General features: G+C 32.8%; 2 protein-coding genes across 2 annotated transcripts; one reads left to right on the top strand and one right to left on the bottom strand.

Annotated features, from left to right (window-relative positions):
* Nucleotides 1–1,724: 1,724 nt before the first annotated feature.
* LOC134717949 (uncharacterized) lies at nt 1,725–5,310 on the bottom strand. Its single transcript, XM_063580450.1, has 2 exons — nt 5,205–5,310; nt 1,725–3,511 (listed from the first exon to the last, which is right to left on the bottom strand). Exon 2 carries the CDS (start codon nt 3,504–3,506, stop codon nt 1,725–1,727), a length of 1,782 nt encoding a protein of 593 aa, XP_063436520.1. The 5' UTR covers nt 3,507–3,511; nt 5,205–5,310.
* A 17,065-nt stretch (nt 5,311–22,375) lies between these two features.
* Nucleotides 22,376–27,016, top strand: LOC134717948 (opsin-5-like). Its single transcript, XM_063580449.1, has 5 exons — nt 22,376–22,547; nt 23,865–24,047; nt 24,638–24,745; nt 25,331–25,647; nt 26,795–27,016. The coding sequence occupies exons 1-5, from the start codon at nt 22,376–22,378 to the stop codon at nt 27,014–27,016; spliced, it is 1,002 nt and encodes a 333-aa protein (XP_063436519.1).
* Nucleotides 27,017–27,370: the final 354 nt, after the last annotated feature.

Below are 27,370 nucleotides of genomic sequence, written 5' to 3'. Positions count from 1 at the left end.
AGTATCATATAATATCGACATATTAAGCTGCATACCAAAAGAAAAATGGAAGCAAGTAAATCCATACAACATAAATAACAACATATTGATAAGACAATTACAACAAGTTCATCTTATCTTGTATTTATAGTTCATTTGGTCAAAGTATGTTAGTATTTATCAAATCCGTGTGCAGTAGATACATTGTAATGACAACTCTGCTTCTAAACGAGGCGTAAGACACCCAGCAAATTTATTTTTTTATTTTTGTGTTGTTGCAGTCGATCCAACATTTCATTTTAGTCAAAATTTTACAAAAACAAACTACAGCAAATGCAATGATTACCTTTAGACACCAGCATAAAAGTTTTTCACACAAGTAACGCGTTTCGTAGACAAATGACTTATCTGCGACCCTTGAATATTTTTTTTTTATCAAAAGGCAATTCTAATATGACGTCCTTATTACACTTTGTAAACAAAGCCGTGATCTAATGAGCATAAAAAATATGTTTGACACATGCGCACGATCTTACTGTGTATATTAACGTTATTTCCATCGTTATCCTTTTAAATCTATACATTTAAGCAGCTAGCATAAACTTTTATTATATATTTATATAGAAACGATATATATTTACCCTGCTCGTAGTTTTTAAACTTATCAAATTTGAAAACTAATGCACAAACTCCTCGGGGAGGAAACGGGAAAAGCCAAACATTTTTACGGTATTTTCGTACGCTTCGACCTATAAAAATACTGTTTTGGTCCTATTAGAATCGAAATAATTTCTTCGTGTCATGCTCTATGCTCATTTTAACATGGGAAGGGATTATATTTGACCACATTTTACACCTTGCTAACGCTCAGTGTAAAATATCGACAACTATAATGCCTACCCATGTTAAAATGAGCATAGAGCATGACAGGAAGGAATTATTTCTTAAATAAAACAACATCAGACTTGAACATGAGGAAGACCATTGAGGCACGTATTGTATAATTATTTGGTATTTTTCTAAATTTCATTTTTCTTTTTTCCTTAAACATACTTTTTTTATTATATTTTTTTTTTATTGAAAATGTTAAGTAATTGCATCTAATGTTGATTAGTGAAGTTATAATTTTTCATTGAGTTACGTGGTAATAACGCTACAAGTGGAGTTAAACACTAAAAATCACTCACGCAAACATATTAGTGTTTAATCATATCAAAAGCGTTGCAAATTCCTTACCGTCATAAAAATCAGAAGAAGACGATTATTTCACTTTGATCGACTTTCTACATCATGTACATTACGAAACTCTTTTATGCATAAAAGTACGAGAACAACAGAAAATGGGATATGATGTGTAATTTCAGGACGAGGATGACATGTATCATATCAAAGGGGCTTCGGTAACCAAAAAGAATGAGAAGTCCATGTGCTGAATCACTGGCCCGTCAACACTAAGGTAATTAGTTCGAACCCATCACCTGTTAGTGCGTTAGATTCCAATCTTTACTGACTAGTATCGACAGATTTCACACCAAAGTTCGGCGGTTCTAATCTGACATTATGGCTTCTTCCATCGCTCAAATTGAAAGAGTCATATGTATAGTATACATTTATCTTGAACTAAACAAAATACCAATGTTTGGTCTATTTATATAAAAAAACAGAAGGTGTGGTGTGATTGCCAATGAGATAACTCTCTACAAGAGACTTACTGACACAGAAATTAACATCTATATGAGAAAAGTTTACATTACTTGGTAGGTTGCTGCAAATGGATTATCATGGAAACAAATCAAAAGCAACCGTTTTTCTTTTTGAAGGTAAATGCCTGTTGGTGATTTGAAAAAGTCTTCAGTTCTTAAGATTTCCTTAGCTGATGATCCATCGGATGAGATTCTAAGAATATTTCCCGAGGTTGTTCCGACAACAAATACACTGCCATCATAATCAACGGTTAAGCCATTCGGACACTTCAGAACTTGTCGTTCAAATCTCCAGCAAATTGTCCCATCCATTTCACAATTAACAACTTCATCTCTTTTCCAGTCTGTATAGTATAGTTTTGAAGAATGTACTGCAATGTCTCGTATGTCATTAAAATCTATCTTCACTGTGTTAAGGAGTTTTCCTGATATGTCATAAATTTGAATTCCAGTGGTCCGAACGACGGTAACAAGATTTGGAGAGTCATACGAAATTGCAGAGCAGATATTTTCTGTTTGGAAGCTAGTCCTAACTTTTGTTCTTGGTGAAGAAATGTCCAAGATCTGAATTGTGCTTTGGGCTGGATAATTGATTGCAACAGTGTTGTTTTGAACTTCACATACACCCCAAGGATTTGAAAATAGCTTAATGGTTCTCGTTTGTACACCGTCATTGCTGTAACGAATAAGACTACTGTTATCATAATCAGTGAATAAGAAATCGCCATTTGACAGAATGACACAGCCGTTAATATTTATGTAGTCTTTTGTGTGAGACAGTACAAATTTTTGTTGTATCACTAGCTCAGGGGTAAGAGAGATGTTTTGAAATCTGTTATATAAATCTTCGGAAATCCGGGATTTCGACACAACATCTATGTCTGCTTTGTTATTTGCGATAAGTTCATGTACTTCCCTCGGCGATTGTTGTAACATTGATTGCGCATGCGTTATTTTCTGAAATTTGAAAGACTCTTTGTATTCACCACGAACAATCTTAATATCTTTTAACGAAGCCATATTTAATTTGAAATTGTCTATATTTAAAGGACTTTTAAATTCAAGTTTGTAATCTCCAAGTTGTTTTCGTAGTCCTAAAATACCGGTTTCGATAGTCGCGACTCTGTTTCGAAGAGACCTGGCTCCGAGGAAAGTTTGCAAATCGGAGGCAAATGTTTTCATATTTGTGAGACTGTTATCAATATCAGAACATTGTTTATAGAAAGCATTGAGGTTGTTGTACGTTTCTTGCATTTCTCCTTGGCAGACATTAAATGTCTGCGTTACATTTTCCAAAAGATTTTTTTCAAATAATTCCATATGTTTTATTACATCTTTTCTAAAACCTTTTATTTGTATTTCCATTTCACTCTTTCGACTTTCAATCCTTTTAAAGTTTTCCTTCTTTTTCTTCCTTAAATTGTCAGTTATTTCAATGATGCCCTGTACGTTTTCTACAAGCGTGTTGAAGGATTCAGAAGACTTCGCATTTTTAACAACCTTATCGAGTGGACCTTTTTGTTGACAATTTGAATGATTTTCTGATAAACATTTCCAACAACAGGGCTCGCTATGATCTGAACAAAAAACATCCAGTTTCATATCATGCTGTTTACACGTAAGACTAATAGTCATAGCAACTGAAGGCAACATGAGAATATCGCTGAGAGAATTAAGTTGATGAGATTTTGTTGATGTTTGGACTTGATGATGACTTCCACATTTGCTACACAGTGATTCCTCACACGATGGACACCAGTGTACAGCAGGTTTTGTTTTATGTCTTGCAAAGCAGGGAGTACAAAATTCTCCGAGTTTAGACATTGTTCCTAGAATAAGTCAATTAAAGAAATGATGTAAATAACACTATTAAAGACAATAGACCATACCGATTTTTGACTCCGGGTTTTATAATTTTTCGCCAGGTTACCTGACTTGTGGCAGAACATCCTGGTAATTGGTCAATTACGAGTCGAATCAAATATGAAGTCGGTGCACTTATAAGGGAATGTTTACTGTTTTCCAATGATAAAGTCATGTATAGAAAGCATTACACAGTTATTTACTTTGACTGAGTACAAAGATGTCCTACCACAGAGATGGAAACTTGTCACTAAAATAAAAAAAGTCAAATAAAGGCAACAGTAGTATACAGCTGTTTGAAATTCATAAATCGATTGAGAAAAAAAGAATCCGGGTTACAAACTAAAACTGAGGGAAACGCATCAAATACAAGAGGAGGACTAAGACACAACAGAAACACAACATTAAAATGTAACACACACACAGTAACGAACCATATTATCACAATGGCCATTTTCTTGACTTGGTACAGGATTTTTTAAGAAAAAAATAAATTTTTGTGGCATACCATACCTCCCGTTTTCATTGCAAAGCTAAATATAATATCAAAATTACAACATTACATGACAGAACAAATAAATGGGAGAACATATAGGACAGAGAAACACAAAAACAATAGCTAACAAAAGGTTCCAGATTTAAAATTTTAACGCCAGACATACGTTTCGTCCACACAAGAATAACCAGTGACGCTCAGATGAAAAAAGTTTAAAAAAGTACAAACAGGACCAAAAGTTTTAAAACGTTGCGACCAATACGTCTAGGGTTTTCTGCCAGAGTTAAGAACATCCTTATTATTTAGAATAATTAATACTTTTGCAAACAGTAAATTTTATAAAAAATAATAGATATACACGATAAAACCGAAGTGACTAACTACAGAATAAAAACCGACACATAACATTACACAACATAAACTAGCATATGAAAATGCACAGCCGAATTAGCCAAAGCCATCAACGCATTGACGTCACATTTGAATTTCTAAAGTGACGTCATATTTGAATTTCTTAAGTGACGTCACATTTGAATTTCTATTAAGATTTCCCAAAAATAAAATAGAATTAGGATTATTTTGAATACTTGAAAATTACAATACTAATTAATATCAAATTGTGGTAGTAATTAGATAATAAATTGTATTATCTAGCTATGTCGGTGTTTTTTCTGAATCAAACTGTAAACCCAATATATTGTATATATTTCGTCGATCTAAACAAAAATTGGTCATATGAAAATGGTCTTTAACGAGGCGTATCTTAATGCATATGATAAAAATGCAACATTCATTAGTTTTTTTTTTATATTCTTCTTTAATTTTGGAATGAACCATTTGTAATTAACTATTTCTATGAAATCAAGGGGGTATCTAACACTACATGAAGACAACTCTGTAAAATCAGCTAAACGTTTTAACAATTTTGTTGTTAATAGAATATTAAGCTTCTCAATGATCAAAATTACTGTTTGTCAAACTGCTATATAAACAGTGTAATGTTTCTGATAAATTTGTTGCTTCAATTTTTTATTTTTTTTTATTTTTGTCAAAGGGTCAAAATAAATACTATGTCAAAATTTTATGAATTTTAAACAAGGCAAATTAATTTTAGTCGAGGTGTTAGGTACCACATTAAAGCATTTTGTTTATCAAGCTCTTACCTCAATTAACGGAAAGTAAATATTTGTTTGTCGATATCCAAGGCTGTTGTTATCGTGTTGTCAATACAACCACCGTTGTTTAGTAAATACGAAGGAAATATTAAACGATAGATATTTAAACTCAATCTCAACTGAACCTGTTCAGCATAATTATATTAACAGGTAGACCGAGAAAATGAAAAATCACAATAAGAAATTTTAAATTTAAATATTTAGTTTTCTCATTGCAGTTGTTATGGTCTGGATGTTATAAGATTTATCGTTTGTTATCTTAACGGGTGATAAGTTAATGATACGTGTATATCTAAATATCATACATAGATAAATATGAAGGTTATTTTATCAATTTGTATGTTTGATAAGTTATGAATACAAAACAAATTAGTTGGTTACTCTGTATACGTCAACGAAACAGCAACCAAACGTTACAAATAAACTCCAAAGAATTTGGTATAGCACAAGACTCGAAAAGATGTCGAAAAATGAAGTTTATGCACATGAGATCACCCAAGGTTTTGATTGGGTTCGTGTTGCTTAGTCTTTAGTTTTCTATGTTGTGTCATGTGCTCTTCAACTTTGTACTTGTTTGGCTTTATGCATATTTTGATATGAGCGTCACTGATAAGTCTTATGTAGACGAAACGCGCGTCTGGCGTACTAATTTATAATCCTGGTACCTTTGATAACTGTGTACTATAATTTGTATGTTTGTCCTTTCGGGGTTTTTTTCCATGGCGTTTTCAGTTTTATTTCGATCTATGAGTTTGACTTTTCCTCTGGTATATTTCGGCCCTCTTTTATGTGTTATTTTAAAATGTCAATTCTAGAAAAATAAATTTTTAAATAATTACGTGTTATTTATGACATACTCATCAAAAAGTGATAGTTTGGTATACCTTTTAAGTTAACACTCTTTTTGATAAAATCACAATTAGATTGATACATATTAAAAAAAATACAGCGACATAAACATGATAAATAAGCAAAAAGATCTGAAAACTCCAAAGAATTCTGTTTTCGCACGTTCATAATGTCACATGCTTGATATATACTTTATACCATTCAATTATTGATTTCAAAAAGCGATTTGATGTAAGCTTTTCGAAAAAAATTAAACATAAAAACAAACTTCATTAGATAAAGATAATCACTACCCTACATATCTTTCAGTTATTTTGAATCAAAAATATCATACGAGCAATACTGACAATTTGAATAAGAACGCAATATTATTGATAATTTGTGTTATCATAAATAACAATGACGAATAAAGGAGACATAAATATACCGTTGTTCAATAGTTATAAATCGATTAAGCTAAAAGAGGGATGAAAGATTGCACAGAGACATTCGATCTCATAAATAGAAAATAAACTGACAAAGTCATGGCTTAAAAAACTAACACACAACTTAATCCATGAATACAATATTGTTGAACTGAAATCTTACTAAAACTTCATGACTTTCGCCATGTAATAAATTTCCACCATTTTCTGCATGAGCAAATCAGGCGCGGATCCAGAGGGGGGTTCCGGGGGTTGGAACCCCCCCTTTTTTTTGACGATCAATGCATTTGAATTGGGACATGTAATTGGAACCCCCCCCCTTTTGTCCTGGGTTAGGAACCCCCCCTTTTTAAAATAGCTGGATCCGCCCCTGCAAATGCTTGTACCGAGTCAGGAATATGAATGTTGATATCCATTCGTTTGATGTACTTGACCATTTGAAATTGCCATTTGATAAAGAACTTTCCATTTCAACGGCATTTGTTGTTTTTTTTTTGAATTTTTTGAATTTTTCTTTTTTACTTTTTCCCCATGTCGAGCATTTGGCAAAGCACTTGTTATTAAGCGTAAATCAGAACATTTCAAACGAGTAACAAGATTAATAAACAAAATCAACGAATTTTATCAATTTTCACCTGTTTTAAATTGACTCGAATGATCAAATTATATTTTGGTGCAAATGCGGGAAAAAGATTGTCTTAGGTGGATAAATATTTTACTAAAATGTCAAACCTCCATTTGCTGCGGTTTTTTTTCTTTCTTAAAAATAAGTGAATTCCGTGTTATTTATATAAAGAGTTACAATAAACACTTTATTCTATACTACAACATTGACTGCAAAGCTTGTACATCGATAACATACGGTCAAAAACACATCCCGTTATATGTTTTAGTTGTTAGTCTAATTGACTTCACTTTTACAAGAAGAAGATATCATTGTTCATAATTTATCTTACATGATTTAATCAAGAGTTGATTATGCTGTTGATGACGTTTGGTTACATATTTCTTTATCTAAATTTGATTAAAGGTAAATCTAAACAATTTATAAATAAATGGACAGTATATGTATGTGTATTGCTTTGTAAGTAACAGTCATTTAACATGACTGCCGTAACGGAAACTGGCATACTTTGATATACTTCATGTCACCGAGAGTCCCACTTAAATTTTAACATGCTCACGATATTAGAGGATGATTTATTATTTCCATGGGTTATATTTCTTGTTCTTCAAAGGATGATTTTTAAAAGATAAAGTCATAATGACTGTATAATGCTCCTCATAGTTAAGTGTTTTCTCGTATTTATTATGTTTTATTTGGAAACAAGTAACTCGTGATGTTATTATTTCCCTTTGCAATTCAAGCAACGGTTGGTCATTAGGAAATATATATGTAACTTATTTACTTATAAACCATTCATTCCATATTTACTTACCAAAGGTTATCGCACAGACATTTTCGATTGAAACAAATGATTTTCGAATACATGAGCGATTTGACGTATGTATCACGAGAGGACCCCTCCAGGTTTGAATGTGATAATATATATTCACATAATCTAAAAACATGAACTATTTGGTGTAGTAATAAAAAATCTCTATAAAATGGCCAAGTAATCACACTATCAAAAACCCCTTTGCTAATTAGTTTCATTCCACAACATATTTCGTTACGTTATTCACCATGAACGAGACTTAAGAAACAAACAATATTGGCTTTGCTAATTTATGTCATTTTATCCCCCCCCCCCAATAAAAAATAATTATATATCAACAATTATAGATATTAATTTCATTATATTATAGCAAACAGATATGAACACAATTTCAACATTAACTTTGGATATATCCAAATATTTCGTTGATTTAGTCATTTCTAAGCCGTCTAGTTTTTGTCAAGAGGCTGGGTCGGCCGGCCGAGTAGGCTTATAGCGATATTTAAAGCTGTATATAGCGGCATCGTTAACATAATAATCCTGATCTGCGGATCACAAAAGGTCATCCCTACATAGAATACAACGACCGTTTACAAATTAGATTGTACACACGTTGATAGTTTTGTATCAAACGATTTTTTTTGTAAATGAACACTGCTGTTTAAGTATAAAGGTACAGAGTAGCGTACGTCATATCATGATTTCAGGAGGCGTTCACATGCTGAACATCGATTTCAAACAAATGCTTTGAAACTTCAAATGCAAGTGTTCATGTCAAACGCTCAGGTGATACCAAACGGACTGGACTTATACATTAAAGATAAAACCCGAGAATTCCGGATAAAATAGTTTTGAGCGGGAAATACAAATATAAGATTTTTGGTAGGAACGAAAAAATAAAATAAAATAAAATCTTGCTGGTAAATACAAATAAAAGATTTTCAGGCGCAACGAATTTATAGGGTCGGTCGGTAAAGGGCAAACAATCAATATTTTAATTTAAGCCTTAACTATCAATGACTGTGAAACAAGAAAGGAAAACATTTTACATTACAAATAGAGATATAATTAAAATTAAATTCAAAACTCTTCCGTGGTTCCGTTTTTCTTTTTTGATTTTACTAAAGAAGAGTTTTTAATTTAATTTTAATTATATCTCTATTTGTAATGTAAAATGTTTTCCTTTCTTGTTTCACAGTCATTGATAGATATTATATAAATACATGTATATTGACAATGTAAACACCGCGTTGTTCTTTCAACATAATGAAGACAAGATAGAGTACATGACTTCTGAATTGAACTACGGTGATAAAGACTTTCAAATTACCTGGTTTATATCTTTGATAAAGAATACATTATTATGTTTAAATATTAAACGAATCACCAATTTTAATTGTTCAATATAATATTATTTAAAGGTGGTACAAATAAATAGATTGATGACAACATCACACTAACAAGGGAGGTAACTACTATTAAAACTGACAAAAAAACTAAAAAAATAAAACATGTGAATATAATACCTAAAAAAGTTTATGAATGGCGGAACCTAGGAAGAAAGAACAAGCTACAGCTAGTGTAGTTAATCCAAAATCATCTGGTGAGTCGGTTATTGATACTGGCAGTGATCCAGGGCCCTCCCAAACGTCAATTGGGACTTAATCGAACATATTTAACGAAAACATTCAGTTCTACAAGGCCTTCCGTGTCTTGAGGAAAGTTTGTTTGACCAAATCGGGTGTTATGTACCCATGAAATTAAAGATAAAATTTGGAAACATGAATTAATCGACCTAAATTTGTTGATTAAATCTCCCAGAGAACTGGCAAATTTTCCTGACCATGAAGGTGATTAAGTTGTAAAAGGGGGTCACATGCGGATTGAATTTTTACCATGTCGCGCTATACCAAATATACACACATGGACAAGCGCTTTCATGATATATATGAGTATTTTGCTAGAGAAACAGAGTTCTTTGGCTCAAGAATTGCTAAAGTACATGAGAGATATTCGTTTTGCAGCAAATAAATCACACGGTTGGGGAACATACGATGAGCAATTCAGACTCCGCAAAGCACAAAGACCTCAGTCATTTTGGGCTGTCATTAACCAAGACTTATGTACTTGTCTATCCCAAATTCATGTATTTGGTTTTCATGTTACATTTGTTGTTCTCGTGGTGTTTTGTCTGATGATTGGTCTGTTTCTGTGTGTGTTGCGTTTCGGTGTTGTGTCGTTGTTCTCCTCTTATATTTAATGCGTTTCGCTCGGTTTTGGTTTGTTACCCCGATTTTGTTTTTTGTCCATGGATTTATGAGTTTTGAACAGCGGTATACTACTGTTGCCTTTATTTATGGTCAATTTATATAACAACAGCTATGAAAGACCAGGTCTAAGTAATGAAAGTAAATGCTCAGCCACCTAGAACATGCAATGCATATAACACAAAAGAGAAGCGGTGTTATTTTAACCCCTGAAGATTCAAACATGGATGCTCAGCATGCGGAGGTCAACACCCAGCTTACTTTTGTAAGAGACATTAAAATGGCAAAACAGAGCGACACATTTTCACTTGGTTTTTCTCCAGTTAAGGTTGAAAATTTTAGAAATATATTAACATGATTATCCCCTTATAGAAAATGCCTCGTATTTATTGTCCGGTTTCTAATTTTGTTTTTCTTTACATTACTCAGAACCTCGTTTACCTACAGATTCCAAAAACTTAAAAAGTGCTTTTGAGTTACCAGATATACTTCTTCAAAAAATTAAGAAATAAATAAATGCAGGGCGTGTTGTTGGTCCCTTTAAGTTTAGGCCTATTCCTACTTTACGAATCTCGCCACTGGGATTAGTTCTAAAGGGAAATGACGGTCAGTTTAGAGTTATTTTATTGATCCAATGAAATGTTCAGTTGTCTACTCAAATATTGATGTTATAAAATTATACGGAAATATGACATTAGTCCGACGTCCGCTCAGCATTTAGATTACTCCCTATATTGCCGATTGATTTTAATCTTCTTAGTTTCAAAATTAATCAAGAATTTTATTTTGATAAAATCCTCCTATTTGGGGCCTCAATTAGCTGTGCTTTATTTGACAAGTTTGCGTCATATCTACACTGGGCGGTTTCTGTAAGAAAATCTGGAGGTGTTTTTGTACACTATCTTGACAACTTTCTATTTTTGGGAAGGGGCGGAACCAGTTAATGTGCTGACCTGCTTCATACTTCCAAGGTTATTGGCAATGATCTGGGAATTCTTTTAACGGTCTTACTATAATGCCAGATAGATTATGAACCTTTAACGAGTCGCTCGAATTTTACACAGACAGTGGCGGGGGGTCCACACTTGGTTTCGGCATATATTTTAAAGGTAGATGGGCTCACGGGTTTTTGCCGAAAACGTGGCATAAGCGCGGTTTATTGTCTAACATTACATTTTCAGAACAATTTCCAGTCATGGTAGCGATCATTCTGTGGGGGTCTGAACTTAGAAATAAAAAGGTGTTGTTTCATATTGACAACGAGGGGGCAGTGCACATTATTAATAAGAAATCTTCGGATGTCATGTCTAGAAACATTACATCATAACATATTAATTTAAGCAGAATACGTCCCAGGTAAGGTCAATACTATACCCGATGCTATTTCTCGTTACCAGTGGTCCCGTTTAAGGAACCTAGCACCAAATGCATCTCTGACACCATCTCCAATTCCGAACCAAGTATGGATTATATAAAAGAGGAATCAGCTAGACCTTTTTTCCTATTCGTTAGCCGGAAATACACGGAAAAGCTATTCGAGAGCGAGATATGTTCATGATTCATTCCAAATTCTATATACACTGGATAAAGTATGGTCAGTTGCTGTTGAACAGTTAGTACAAATCATCGCTTATTTATCATTGTAGCATTTTTTCTCCTGCTACAGTTCGATTATACATAAGTGGCATTTCTTTTTCTCACAAGGAACGTAGTTTAGAGGATACTACTAAACATTTTGTGGTATCAAAAATGCTTGAAGGTTTACACAGAAATCACCCACAGAGAGACAATAGGGTCCTGGTAACATTACCTTTATTACGACAGATTACAGACGCTCTCCCTAGTATTTGTTCATCTACTTATGAATCTTTATTATTTAAATCTTCATTTATTTTGGCATTTTTCACGATGTTACGTGTAAGTGAATTTACGACAAAAAAATAAATCTGATTCTAGTACCGAGGCACTGCAATTGTCGGATGTGGTCGTGTCAGATTGTCAATTAAAAATTAACATTAAGAAAAGCAAAACGGATCAGAGAGGTTATTCAACGTTCATTGTGATAAATAAATACAGAGATAACGCAAACATTTGCCCTGTGTTAACCTTAAAGAAATACTTAGCTGCACGTCCTGCTGTTTCAGGCTGTAATCATTCATTTATGCATTTTGACGGGTCGCGGCAAACACGGTTTCAACTGTCAGCTATGCAAAGAAAGTTAGTTATTTTCGTAACATTTCAAACCCTAACTTTTTGAAATCGCATTCATTTACAATTGGAGCCGCCACAGAGTCGAGCAAACGTGGTATTAATGACGAAGCTATTAAAAAAGGGGGAAGGTGGTCGTCAGGTGTATTTGAGCGTTACGTCAGGATTCCTTGGTGAAAATAATTTCAAATTTTCAATTTCTTTATATGTACATATAGAATATAAGTAATCAACATTATAACAAACTCCTTATGTAGTTTTGGATTTGTAGGTCATGAGTTGCAGTCCTCTGTTTGGATAATGGGATCTTCTATTCCCCATTGGGCTGGTATAACATCTGCTAGCCGATCTGGTGGGAAAAAACTTAATTTGAATAGGCTATGAGTACAAGTTAAATGGATAACTAAATCAGGAATGAAATGGAAAGAGCTGGATTCATCTTTTGAAAGCGAAATTTAAAAGTGGCCAGCCCCTAATTGTTTATTTATACACCTAGGTTCAAATGATATGGTATTTATGAAATCAAAAGAGTTAATAGAGAACATCAAATGTTCAATTTTGATAATAAACATTTATGCATCTGACATCAGAATCATATATTCAGACATTTTACCAAGGCCCTATTAGCATGGAACATTAAGGCCAAAGTTAGTAGAGCTATCTATAAAAAAGAGTCAATTGTTCCGTTAGATCGTTTATAAAGACAGAAGGCCAATATATTTCGAGGTATCCAGCTATCAAAGCCTCTGAACACAATTTATTTAGACATGACGGCTGCCACCTTTCACAAGTCGGTATAGGCATTTTCCTAAATTACATTCAGGCTGCCATTGAAACTTTCGTACTCCGTGTTGCTAAGGTTTTCCTAACAGATACATGAGTGCAGAGAATGTTTGGCGGTGAATGGGGATTATAAGACCCCCATTCATTTGGCGGTGCAGGGAGACAATAAACGGACTTGAAACTGTCCCCCTCTGGCACATTTATCTACCCTACCGGCTCTTTAGTGGAGGGTATCACATAATTTCCTAGGGTTCACCCTTGTCATCAAGAGGAATCCCCTCCACTTTTGATATCAGAAGGGAGGTTTCATCTCCATAGTACACGTAATTCAGGTTGTTTGCATTTAAAAAATCGGAGAGACTGTTGTTTTTCAGAGGTCTGTGTAAACAGAGGGGTCTCCGTCCAGTCCACTCTTGCACGTAGGAGGGATGTTGTGACACTTATGTAATGACAGGTTCACCGAAATGCTCTTTTCAATCCTTTGGCTATCGGTTTGTTTGTCTCCCTGGAACTGGTCAAACATTTTATCTGCGACCTATCAAATATCCACACATACATATTCTGTACATATACTTGTTGTATTATTAGTTATAAATATTCTATATTCTTTCTACAATTTGTATTGTTTGTTTTTCAGCGCCAGTAGTCCGTTTAATAATAGCAATTATTGTTTACCAGATAATTGAAATTAATGAGGCTACTGGCGTATGTTGTTCGGATTATGTGTTTGAACTATAAATCAAAAGTGTCTACTTACACTGTCTTATATTTTGGAACGCCTCTTTCTGTTTTAAGAATTATCACGTGCAGTTTGTTCTTAAGAGTGTAAAGCAAGTAACAACTTTCTCACATAGCATCTGTTTAGCTTCATACAAACATTTCGTTATGACAAAAAATCCCACCCACGCCTCCCAATGAATATATTTTAAATATTTTAATTACTACTTATCTTTAATATCTTATTATAGTGAACGCATTTATTTGAACGATACTGCGGTGCTAGTTTATTGTATTTTTCAGCTGCACGCTGTGTGACAGATGTTGATGTCTCGATGGACTTTGTTTACTGAGAAGATATGGAGAAAAGTGTAGATCAATTGATAAAAAGACATTTTTATTCCGTTGAATGCTGATAAGACATAAGTAGTGCATGATTGACTTTTAATGTGTCTGCGTTGATTAGACATTATCAAATTATAATTGACTCATTACGTAAGCGTAGTTCAAATTATACTTGATTTTTGTTTATGAATCTAACTTTAAATTTAAAGATTATATTTTGGTTATACAAAATCTGGGATGTCGCAGATTCTTTAGGAGGCGATTCAGGGAGACAATAAACGGACTTGGAACTGTCCCCCTCTGGCACATATCTCTACCCTACCGGATCTATAGTAGAGGGTATCAAATAATTGCCTAGGGTTCACTCTTGTCATCAAGAGGAATCCGCCATACTTCTGGTATCAGAAGGGAGGTGTCATCTCCGCAGTACACGTAATTCAGGTTGATTGCATTTTAAAAATCAGAGAGACTGTTGTTTTACAGAGGTCTGTGTAAACAGAGGGGGATCTCCGTCCAGTCCACTCTTGCACGTAGGAGGAATGTTTTGACACTTATGTCATCAGAGGGTCGCCGATATGCTCTTTTCAATCCTTTGGCTATCGATTTGTGTGTCTCCCTGGAACTGGTCAAACATTTTATCTGCGGCCTATCAAATATCCACACATACGTATTCTGTACATATACTTGTTGTATTATTAGTAATAAATATTCTATATTCTTTCTACAATTTGTATTGTTTGTTTTTCAGCGCCGCTAGTCTGTTTATTAATGAAAATCATGTAAATCCAACGCAAAAAGGGTGGATTTAGAATGAAAATAGTGCATTAAGCATGTTGAATGCGCCGAGTCATAGTAAATAATTCGAAGAGATGGAAAATTAAACTGTTACAATATATTACAGAACACAAAACTGGCTAACATTTCTGTAAATACAGTTTTAAAAAGCATATCTATGACCTTCAACATTGGAAGGCTAAACTTGCATTGAGCCGTGTCTAGGTCCTCAATAGAAAATAAAGAGATATGGAGTAAATGTACACGGGACAAAATCGCACACAATACATAGAAAAAATACAAATTATTAATGAACAGGGCTTTTATTCCTGTCCTTCATCTTGAAAGCAGCTGGAGGGTCTTCAACGAGGAACCATACCATTCATACCCATTATACAATGGACATATATTCAGTTCAAAAGGAATATCAGCAGATCCAAAAAAGGTTGAAGCAATTCGTAACACCAATATACCGAGTGACATATCGGAAGTACGTAGCTTTTTAGCGACGACTAACTTTGACATTGTCGATCATGAAATGTTTGTAGGATGTATGAGTAATGTACCACTTTTAGTCAGACGATCAATCGGATATGTCTAGAAAAGTATATAAAAAATGGATAACAACTGTCATATTCATGACTTTGTACAGGCAATTTATAATTTAGAAAATGGTTGAACAAACCTGGTTAAACCTTTTAAAAAATGTCGAACTCATAGATAAATTCAAAAAGGGAAAATCCGTAAAAACATTTACGGACATATTCGAACGTTGGATTTTTATCAACCAAAGCACCGAATGTAATACAACTGTCAACTGCATTACTCGGTACGAAACATACAAGTGTGTCATACATAGATTGCTGGTAATGATACTACCTATGTAGTCTAATTCTAGGTCTATGTCAACCAATGAGGCGACTTGAGCTGAATAAGGGAGAGGGAAACATACCAAACTCATAGATCGGAATTAAACTTACAACCCCATGACTGAATACAGAAAACACAAACAGACCAATACTAATACACAAATCACAACAAAGAAAACTTAAGACTAAGCAAAACGAACCCCACCAAACCTGGGGGATCTCAGGTGCTCTGGAAGGATGATTAATTCCTGCTTCATGTTATTTCAAACCCGGTAAATGTCTAATTCGGTAAGTCACATTCTTTAACAGGAAAAGGGATTGTAGTTTCGACATAAAAAACATATGCCATATCATCTCTGCCATGGATATTTCATAACGATTAACCAACTCGTGATGTCGTCTTTAAAATTAACGGAGGGATTATTTCAACTTCACCATTTGAAACTCTTCTTAGTTTAATAGCTGTCTTGTGAACAGCAAACCTGTTCTTGTAAGCGGTAACCTAATATCGATTGCCTTTTAGCGCAAACGCAGTAATACACAAAAACGTGTTTTCCGCTTTACGACTAGCTTATTTAAACTGCCAAATATTTTCAATTTTCGACATCAAAATCCCCAATTTACGAAGGCCAAAATTCCGATACAAAATATGTATCTCTATTCTACAGAAAATCAAAAAAACAGTCCATTTCATTTGTCATGGTCAATTTCTGATACGACAATTACGCGAAATGATGTTATTGTCTTTGCATGACAATTATTTCTTAAATAGAGTTTTTTTAAATGTTTCATGACATTTTTTTTTTTTCTGTTCTTGTGAAGATCAAATATATTAAGGTAAATAGACATAAATGTGAACTTTCACACTTTGGAATACGTGATCGCCTTGTCTAAAAGTTTCACACATGTAGTTAAAAAAAAGTGCAAATATGGCATGAACCAGAATTTGACTAAGTGTTGAATATGAGTCAATCATTAAATAAACTAGTACAACCAAATAAAGAAAAACGAAACGAAAAAAATATTTTCCATACCATATCTCTTTACTCATTTCTTCACAAAGCATGGAGGAAGACGGAATTCTTATTGTTAAAATTAATTGTACTTTGCAAAACGTTTGCATTGGTATTGGTAACATAACTGGTAACATAACTTTGTATGAAATGGAGACAAATCTTCTCTCGGAATTAAAAGTGTGGGAAGATTTTATTGTGGCATTTTATTTAATTTGTGTTGGTGAGTTCAATGTCTATTGTATTTTTTTAACATTATAAATTGTAATCACTGAATCGTTAATTACAGTTCAGTGATGTGTGAGAGAGGGAGAAATGTGTCCCAACGAGTTTTTCTTTAGGAAAAAGCTGTTTGTCTTTTTTTGTTTATTCACAATTTTATGTTCCGATTATGCCCCCCTTTTTTTGGTACACATATTAACACACTGTTATATACATCAATTGAATATGACGACTATACTACTGTTGCCTGTATCTATCATAATACACATATGCATCATGCATCGATATACATGTACACATATCATGTATTCGTCAAATAATTAGATAGTAACGCTATAACACTGTTTAGTTATATAATGGAGGTATTTCAAATCTCTTACCTATTAGCAACATTACAGATGAAGGACTGTGCCAAATTTGACTTTAAAGAAAACATCTGTTGGTATTCAAAAGTTAGTTAGGTAACATATCATCTACTGATAGATATCGGTTACATTTAGATCATAATTAACACATGATTCCAATGAATAAAAGTTTATTACATAAAATTTCAAATCTTTTAATTGGTCTCAATGTCTGATATTTTAGAATCATATCAACCATTTTCTCATGCTAAGCTGATTTGAGTTGGAAAAAAATAGTTGAAAACATCCGTTGGTATTCAAATGTTACTTAGGTAACATATTATCTACTTATAGATACTGGTTAACTTTTAGATCTTAATCAACACATGTTTCCAATTAATAAATGTTTATTACATAAAATAGCATCACAAAGGAGAAAGTCCGATAAAGTATATTTTTAAATTAAATTCGAAGTACATCTGGTGGTTTTTTTTTTACATTAAGTCTTGTTAAATTCGAAATCAATTTTATTCTCTTCAAACGATTTCCATTGTTTTTGTTATAAAAAAGCATGAATTAATTTAGACATTATCGACGCTCAAACTCATGCTAAAATAAGAAGATTCTATTTTATAATACATAAATCGTCTCTTTTCTCAACATTTGTTGTCTAAAATAAAAGTAGCTGCATTCGTTTTCAGTTTCAACCTTCATAAATGTAATGTGAATTTAAATTGTGTTTCATCATATACGTAAGAAGATGTTAAAAGAGGGACGAAAGATACCAAAGGGACAGTTAAACTCAAAAATCTAAAACAAACTGACAACGCCATGGCTAAAAATAAAATTATGTCAAATAAGTTTTTAAAAAAAAAAAGACCAAAACACATACCGTAACGTACGGATGATGTTTTGAAATTCATTTCAGATTCATAAATAACGTTGGCTTCTGTTTATGTTGTTTTTATTAGACATTGACGTATTTTCTGTTTGTTTAAATTCAGATATTTTTATTTTAGTATCCTGCAGTTTTATTCATATAAGCTATTTACATCATTTATATCAAAATTCAACTTAACAAAGAACATATTCCGTTCTGAGTATCACACCACTATGTATGTCCCACACTACGATAGTATAGGGACATTATGTTTTCTGGTATGTGCGTCAATTCGTTCGATCGTTCGTCTGATCATTCGTTTGCCCGTTCGTCTTTCTGTCCAACTGGAGGTTAAACATTTGGTTCAGTTAATTTTTTTGGAAGTTGAAGTTCAATTTATTTGAACACACTTTTCCTATCAATGATCTTTCTAATGCCAAAATAGAGTTTTGATCCCAATTTAAGGTCCACTGAACATAGAAAATGGTAATGCGAGGAAAGGGTTCGTGTACTATGGAAACGTTCTTTTTTTTTACAAATTCTTTGTGTTTCTCTCATGTCAGTAGTATTCGATGTCGATGGTTCATGTCTGTCATATTTGTTTTTTCGTAAATTGGTATGTTATAAATGAGGCACTTATATTTCTCAACTGAACTGTTTGATATTTGGCATTCCAGGGCCATTTAAAGCCAACTATAAGATACGGGTTTTTCGCAATGTTGAATGCTCTACAGTTGCCTTAATTTGCTGACATCCACTTTATTTTTATTTTGCCTGTTAGCTGTCTTGTTGGCAATCATACCACAGCTCGTTATTTGTATAGTACTAACAAATATTTATTCTGAACACTATTCTAAAGTGTCAAGTTAGTAAATTTGAGAGTTGACCGCTTTTGTATTAATGCATAATCATATGTTTTTGACAAGAATACTCAATACCGTAGTTTTGTCAAAATAAAAACATAAGAGGACTAGTGATATGAACATTATTAACATACACCTTTTTATGCCATTTAAGTATAAATTGCTTTTAAATTTAAGTGTTCCATATTAGAGTATGAATAACTTAGTAGACGGTAATAGTTTTTTTTCATCCCTTGGCGAAGACCCATAGTAACATCTGCGTCATTTAGTTTCTTATGGAATATAATCACGAGACAATAATTCCACGTTTAATTGTTATATTATAAATGTAGGCACATTAACAGTCTTAATTACTACTTCTCATCACGTTCTGGTCGAAATTGTGCACCACCAGATAATAAGGTAGTCCGCCATTAACTACGTGTATGACATGCCATAAAGTGATCATTTGACCTTCAGCAGAATGAAAAAAAAATAGAATAAAATTATTCGACATTATTCCTTGTTGAACTGTACGATGACAAAGACTAAGCCTCCTTAAGTTTCTGGACTGTCGTCATAAAAGCGTAATACCACGTACACATATTCTTATATAAATCTAGGCAAATGAACTTTTTTAATTGCTTCTCCTGGTCACGTTTTCATCGAGTTAGTACATCAGCAGACCGTTACCATATCAGTTATTTTGCAATATTCATAAAAAGCCTTAAATTGATCATGCATGTGTTTATCTTCTGGAAAATGAAAATAAAAAAGAATATAACTGCATTAAAAAACACCAGAAACAATTTTAATATTTTTTATACACGATTTCCACTCTAAATTGCTAGAACGATACTTGCACATTAAATCAAGAGATTAAATAAGAACTTGAATTTAAAAGACTAATCTAGGAAACTGATTTGATATACCTTGTTCTGATCGTTCTCCTTCCAATTAATATTTACAGTGTGTTTGTTGGAGCCTCTTTTGCTAGTTAAACGGAATATTTTTGTTTACGGTTTAAGGATTTTCTTTTACCCATAGTTAATTATGTCTACGTAATTTTTTAACGGAATGTGATCACATGGCAATAAAGCACGTTTGCATTCTTCTTATGATTATATATATCTAGGAATATTTACATTTACATTCATAACTGATCCCACATATGACGTTCTAGTCAAGTTATAATACCAATAGGCCATAAACTAACCAGTCAGTGACTATAATCATTAAGGACAAAAGGTTCATCTTCAACAAAACGGAGACAAAAATAATACTAAATTATTCAACAATTAGAAACTAATGTTAGGTGTAAGATGGATCATATAAAATTACATCTACGTCATAAAATCTCATATGAGCTTTTATCACATTTGCCCTAATATCACGTAATCATAGATATATTAAGAAGATGTAATATTAGTGCCAATGAATCAACTCTCCATCCAAATCACAATATGTAAAAATAAACCTTTGTTGATTACAGTACGGTCTTCAACACGGAGTTTTGATTCACATCGAACAGGAAGCTATACAGGGCCCCAAACTTAACTAGTATTTATATATTTATACTTATCTTGGCATTATATTTGTAACTGCTGATCATGTTCTGGTCTTGTAAGGACACCATAAACAGTTAACTAATATTTATAAACGGTCATAAATTTACCATTCGATCTTTAACGACATCAACAAAAAATTATAAACGATATAAGACTTACTGACAATTTTAACTGTCTAATTGCATACGGGGTATATATCTCCCAATTGATACGATATTCCCGTGCTTGCATTTCCTATCATGATTTTCTTGACAGAGGGTATCTGCTCACAAGGAAGCTATTAAACCAAGAGTTCAAAATGGTGAAGTTGAAATCATCCCTTCGTAAATTTTACGGACGCCATCACGAGTTGGTTGACCGTTATGGAATAACCGTTTCACAAATGATATCGGATAGGTTCCTTACGTCGTAACTACAATCCCCTTCCCTTTCATGAATTTGACTTACCGAATTAGACTATTTACCGGATTTGTAATCACATAAGCAACACGACGGGTGCCGCATGTGGAGCAGGATCTGCTTACCCTTCCGGAGCACCTGAGATCACCCCTGGTTTTTGGTTGGGTTTGTGTTGTGTATTCTTTACTTTACTATGTTGTGTCACGTGTACTATTGTTTTTCTGTTTGTCTTTTTCATTTTTTAGCCATGGCGTTGTCAGTTTGTTTTAGATTGATGAGTTTGACTGTCCCTTTGGTATCTTTCGTCCCTCTTTTAATTAAACAGCCTGGAATGTTATAACTGATTTATTTAAGTTAGAGTAACTAATCAGTCACCTACAACTTTTTGTAAAACATTTTTTAAATCTTCTGCAAAATGAAGAAAATAAACCACAAAAAGAGACAATTTCAACTGTGTTCACGCACTTTCCACACACAATTGCAAAAATGATATTAACTTCAAGTCTTTTGTTTCTACATGAATCCCAAACTATCGTTTTTTTATAATATATATAAGCAGGCTGTTCTTGTTTGAATTAAGTTTCTAATTCACATTTGTTGAGTTGGAATATTTTAATTGTTTTATACATTTTGAGATTAATAAGAAACTAAGGTTACAACACCCTCATACAAATTAAATTTTAAATGAATTGGCTATTTATTTATTTTTTTTTTCATATAACTCTTCAACGATTTCGGTAATCATATATTTTCGGATTTCAAATTATTGGCTTTGAGCGTTCCTGATGAAGGTTAATTCAGAAAAGCGTTTCGGACGCATATAATTATTTAACGTGTTGTTTTCATTTATGTTGTGCTGTACGATGACCAATACTTCCTTACATGTACGTGATTGTGTTTCTTTGTTTTGTTATAACATTTGCTTTTAATAACACGTGCCCATCTTGTTAAATTTCTATATATCTAGATCCTGGACAATATTCATAAAATGTCATAAAATTAACTTTCATCTAAAATATTAAAAGCATACGTAAGACGCGTAGAGAGCCGTCATTTTGTACATAAATTTTAAACCAATGATAAACAGCCAATACGAAATGTCAACATAATATTCAAATAATTGTTAATTTCTCACAAATATACATAATATATACACTGATGCTCATACGAAACAGAACGTGTTAAAATATTTAAATAGTCTTATATTTATAAAATATGGAAAAGGAATTAATTGAAAAATGGATAATTTGTAAACAAGAGGCTAACTGTACGTTTGCTAACAATTTTCAGTATGAAAACAACACATTGCTAAAAGTGAACACATTATTCTTGTCAAAATTGGATATTTGGGAAGATTTCATTGTAGCAATATTTCTCCTTACAGTTGGTAAGTAACGACTAGTGGTGCTTCAAAAAACAATTACACAACAGAAAATGCATATGTTATACATGTGCTTTGTAACAACATCGGCCACAAAAATCATACAAACTTATGTTGTTTCAATCAAACTACAACATAACCGTTTAAGGTGGTATGGGTGTCTTTCGCCATCTTGGATTGTAAAAAACAGAGAATCTAAGGTCCATATTTTCTATCAAATTAGCAAAATTTTATGCAAGAATGCAGATATTTCATGTGTTTTTACATTTAAAAGATCCAATTTATAAGAATATAACTTATAAATATAAATATATGTACAAGTGTAAATTATTTTTGGTTGTTTTTAAATATTTTGAAATTGTCATTTTAAGGGGAGGTATCTCTAAAACAGTGCATTTTCTGTTGGATTGTTCATGGAATTTTTCTACTTTGTATTTTAGCCGGAAAAACCGCACGGTGACCCTATCTTTTCTTTTGATATTATCAAAGCATTGTTTGAAAGCTATATTTTCCTAATTTATTTTACAAATCTATCATTTCGTTTAGTTTCTATTCACAAAATAGTGTTTTTCCCTGTATAATCCATACAAAATTTGTCATTTTGTCACTACCAGTAGCTTGAAAAAATGCACGGTGATCTATCATTTTAATAATATTTTTTAACATGTATCAATAGATACTACATTTTGGCAAAGTATGAACAAATTCTATCATTTTTATTTTATACTCCCATACCACCTTAAGAAAAAAATCCAGACAACGGATTTAAATAACAGTAGTTGACAATGATAGCACATAACTTCAATGAATTTTCAAAGTTTATTTGAGCTGTTAGATGCATTTATTACAATGTACCTCAGCTTCAGATCAAGGGACAGTAAACGGATATGTCACACATTCTTAATATCTTTGGCTCGTTGTACTTTATCTGAAAATCGAATTTAAAAAACATCGATTGACTGATAAACTGGTGTTTAAAAACACTTTGAGTAAGTTTGTATGCTATTATATTTTCTTTACTTGAATAGATATTCAAAGTAATATAGGGGAAATATTAAGCGTATAAGAGGTATGCTACTAGAGAAAGCATGAACAATGGAAAGTGTTATTTGCTTTGGCATTTAAGATGATATAAGCAATCGTAAAGAATATAGTTATGAAAAAAATACCTTATCAAAATTATCAGCACATAAACCTCAAGTAATGCAAAGTATGTCAGTGTAATAATATTAATACACCGTTTTTCATAAGGGACTTTCCGTGTTGAATGATCCTTTGCGCTCTGTATTTTAGTTTTTTTTTAACTAACGCTTTTGTTTTCAGGAGTTGCCTCTATAGTACTAAATGGTCTGGTTATGTATCTATGTATTCGAAAAGTCAAAAAGCTAGTTTCCTGTGATTTCTATGTATTAAATCTAGCTGTCATCGATATAATCATGCCGGTGTTTGGTTTTCCTTTGACAATCTATTCATCTTTAAATCACCAATGGATGTTTGATGAAATTTGTAAGTATGAATAAAATTTATGTATGGTATATTGTACGTGTTAATGTGTATGGATAAATGTTAACAATTAATGGGATGGGCGACTGTGTTGTCTGGATAATTTATTAACAGTTACCACTAGTTGGAAGTTGTGTGCTCAATCCCGATCGTGATTATGTATGTTTGACGTCCTCCTTTGTATATTTACTAGTTAAAGTGACAAAGTTATGTGGTACTCTATCCCAGACACAAATTTAATTTTACAGCGTCATAATATACCCAAGTGTGCTTCAAGTGATGTTTAACACCAATCAATTATCAAGTAGTAATTGTCATGTAACCGACTTTTCTTCTGCATCAATCGTTTTGTTAATAACATATTTAACAGTAAAAAAACAGTTTTTTTTCTACTGGATGGTTCTTTAAAGTGGCTAACCACATTTCAGAAAACTTGAGATTAAAACGACCTTGTTCTTTCTCTGATGAAACACATATAGTATTCTACTGAATATACGATTATCTTTTGAAATCTGAATAGATACCAAAATTTGCATGTAATTCCTGACAATTACAAGTATAAAATGCCTTCACATTTTTGCTTTTGGTTTTAGTTTGTGCAGCGTATGGTTTTATTTGTTTCTTCTGTGGAGTTGTAAGCATAACAACCCTTGCTGTTATTAGCTATGTACGATACATCAAAGTATGTGGAGTCAAACGTGGTAAGTTGTAAGATTGTAAATTTATATTTTCTTTTTTCATTATAGCAAAGTAATTATTTTTCACCGAAATGGTGATATTTTAGACCTGGACTAAGATAGACAAGTTATTGTCGTGGTAAATTTACTTATCTAATGCATACGAAAAAACGGAGGGGAAATTGATAAAAATGCTGTATATGCATATGTCTCTCTATAGATGTCATCTTTATTAAGATAAAGAGAAAAACAATACCTGGGGGTCATTAAAACTAATCAACTGACAATACCATCGCAAACAAATGTAAAAAAACGGATTACCAAAACAAAAATAAGTATACAAAACACAACCATAAAATATAAAGACTGCAAAAAACAAACCCTTCCAAAACGTGAATATGATCTCAGGTGCATCGGAAGGGTAAGCCGGTGCTCAGTGTTGACTCGTGTCTAGAACGAAAATGTTAAAAGCACAGTAAACAATGGCTATTCGACATATGAAGTGAAATGGTTTATGCACAACTAAATCATTCATAAACATAAAAACTTAAAGTGATACATGTGATATATCGTATTTATGTCTTCATATTATGTTCTTTTCTATTTCAGGTGGTTCCATCCTTCTGCACACCAAAGCATCACTTATTGGAATATATTGCTATGCTGGTTTTTGGGCTCTGCTACCATTATTTCGTGTTGGTGCATATGGACCTGAACCTTATGGAACGTCTTGTACACTAGCATGGAAAGGTTATCCAGTCTTTGTGACATTTTTCTTAGTAGGCTGTGTACTTTTACCTGTTGTCATAATGAATTTATCATACGGGAAGATAATATGGACATCAAAAATTGCGCGACGGAGAGCAAGTGTCGAAGTTAGAAAAACTGGACCAACTTTGAAGAAGAGAGATGCATTTTTAATTAAGGTATGAACATTTAAATTTTGGGTGTAATACGTCTTTTGATTGGCGAAAAGCTTGTTGCATGTGTTGTCTGTTACGTCATAGACAAAATGTTGTCCCTTGAAAATGATCTTCACAAACGTTTTTTGTATGTCTTTTTGATTAAATCCTTAGAAATGTCATTCAGAATTAATTGATCAGGAATTACTGCTGTTTTTCTGTATATTCGAAAGAAACTTCTATTATTTCTTCATAGACAGCAAAAGCAATATAGTCATGCTTCAAATAATAATAAAGAAAGGAATACCACATAAAAGAACTTAATTAGGGACTTATGAATACTGTGTTTTAAGAGTTGTATATATTACAGTGATCAAAGAAACCAGGTTTATAACTCAATACGTAAGACGCGCATTTTCTCTACATAAGTCTCATCTGTGACGCTAATATCAAAATGGTTAGAAAACCAAACACGTATATAAAGTCGCACAGCACAAACATGATAAAACAGTGTTTTGTGTTACAATGTGTTATGAGAAATTAAAAATTTACACCACTCCATAACCCATATATCATTAGTTGGTTTAACAACGGTAATCTTCAAACGAGTTGATTGATAGTTGCATGTAATTTTAGGTGTTAGTATCATGACGAAAACAAGTAGGTGTGGTAGTTCACCGTGATATAGTATCAATATTTTGAAATGGCATTCGAAAATGATTGTACGTCCGTCGACGGATTTGTCAGAGTGGTAATGCTTCTTAAAAGTGACGAGAACATTGTTTTCGCCTTACACAAAACATTGATACATTTATTAACGTCCGTATACCGATTTGACTGACTGCGTATTTATACATTCAAATGTTGTCATGTTTGATAAAGATTGTGGAAAGCGCTTCCATATATAGTGGATTCATTATAATTCGTTGAATACCAATTTTCGTGGACTTCGTGGGTACAGGGAAACCAGGAATTTTAATGTTCAACGAACTGCAAATTTTCTATATAATAAATCCAGACTTTTGGAAAACCACGAAATCAAATATTCACGAAAATGCAAGTTTTCCTCAATCCACGAAAATTTGTACCCACGAACATAAATGAATCCACAGTATTGTTTTTACTTTTATACACATTGTTTTAATCAATAAAATTACGGTTTCTTTCACAGATGACGTTTTCTATGTGTGTTGCATTCGTTGGTCTATGGTGTCCATACGCAGTGGTCAGTCTGTGGACAGCGTACGGTGGTGAAGGAGAGGTGCCTGTCCGGTTGACACTATGTGCAGTGTTGTTAGCAAAATTATCAACTATTGTTAATCCTATTCTTTATTTTATGCTGAACAAAAAATTTCGTCCATTTCTTAAAAAAACGTTTTGCAATAAAAGCTGAAAGATTCTGGCATCATTGTTGATTAATATTTCAATATGAAGTATTCCTTACGCCAGTACATATACTAGAGCAAAACAAACACACTACAGTAAAAGAAAAAAACACAAGAGTCAAAGTAAAACACTACAATTAAAGTAAGATAGAGAGGAAAGACACCAATGAATATGTAGCTCACAAATCGCACATAAACTGCAAACGCCATGATAAAACGAAAATATCAAGATATACACAACAGAATACAAACCACAACAGACAAAGTTTAAGAATGAGCAACACAAATATGGTTTGTGTAAATTAGATGAAATTTGTAATTATATCACTTATCAATCAGGACATGCAAGAGACACATGAAGA

The sequence above is a fragment of the Mytilus trossulus genome, chromosome 5 (assembly GCF_036588685.1).
Source record: "Mytilus trossulus isolate FHL-02 chromosome 5, PNRI_Mtr1.1.1.hap1, whole genome shotgun sequence".
NCBI classification, from domain to species: Eukaryota; Metazoa; Mollusca; class Bivalvia; order Mytilida; family Mytilidae; genus Mytilus; species Mytilus trossulus.
The sequence above is the reverse complement of the archived record's forward strand: the minus strand, read 5'-3'. Positions and strand labels throughout refer to the sequence as shown.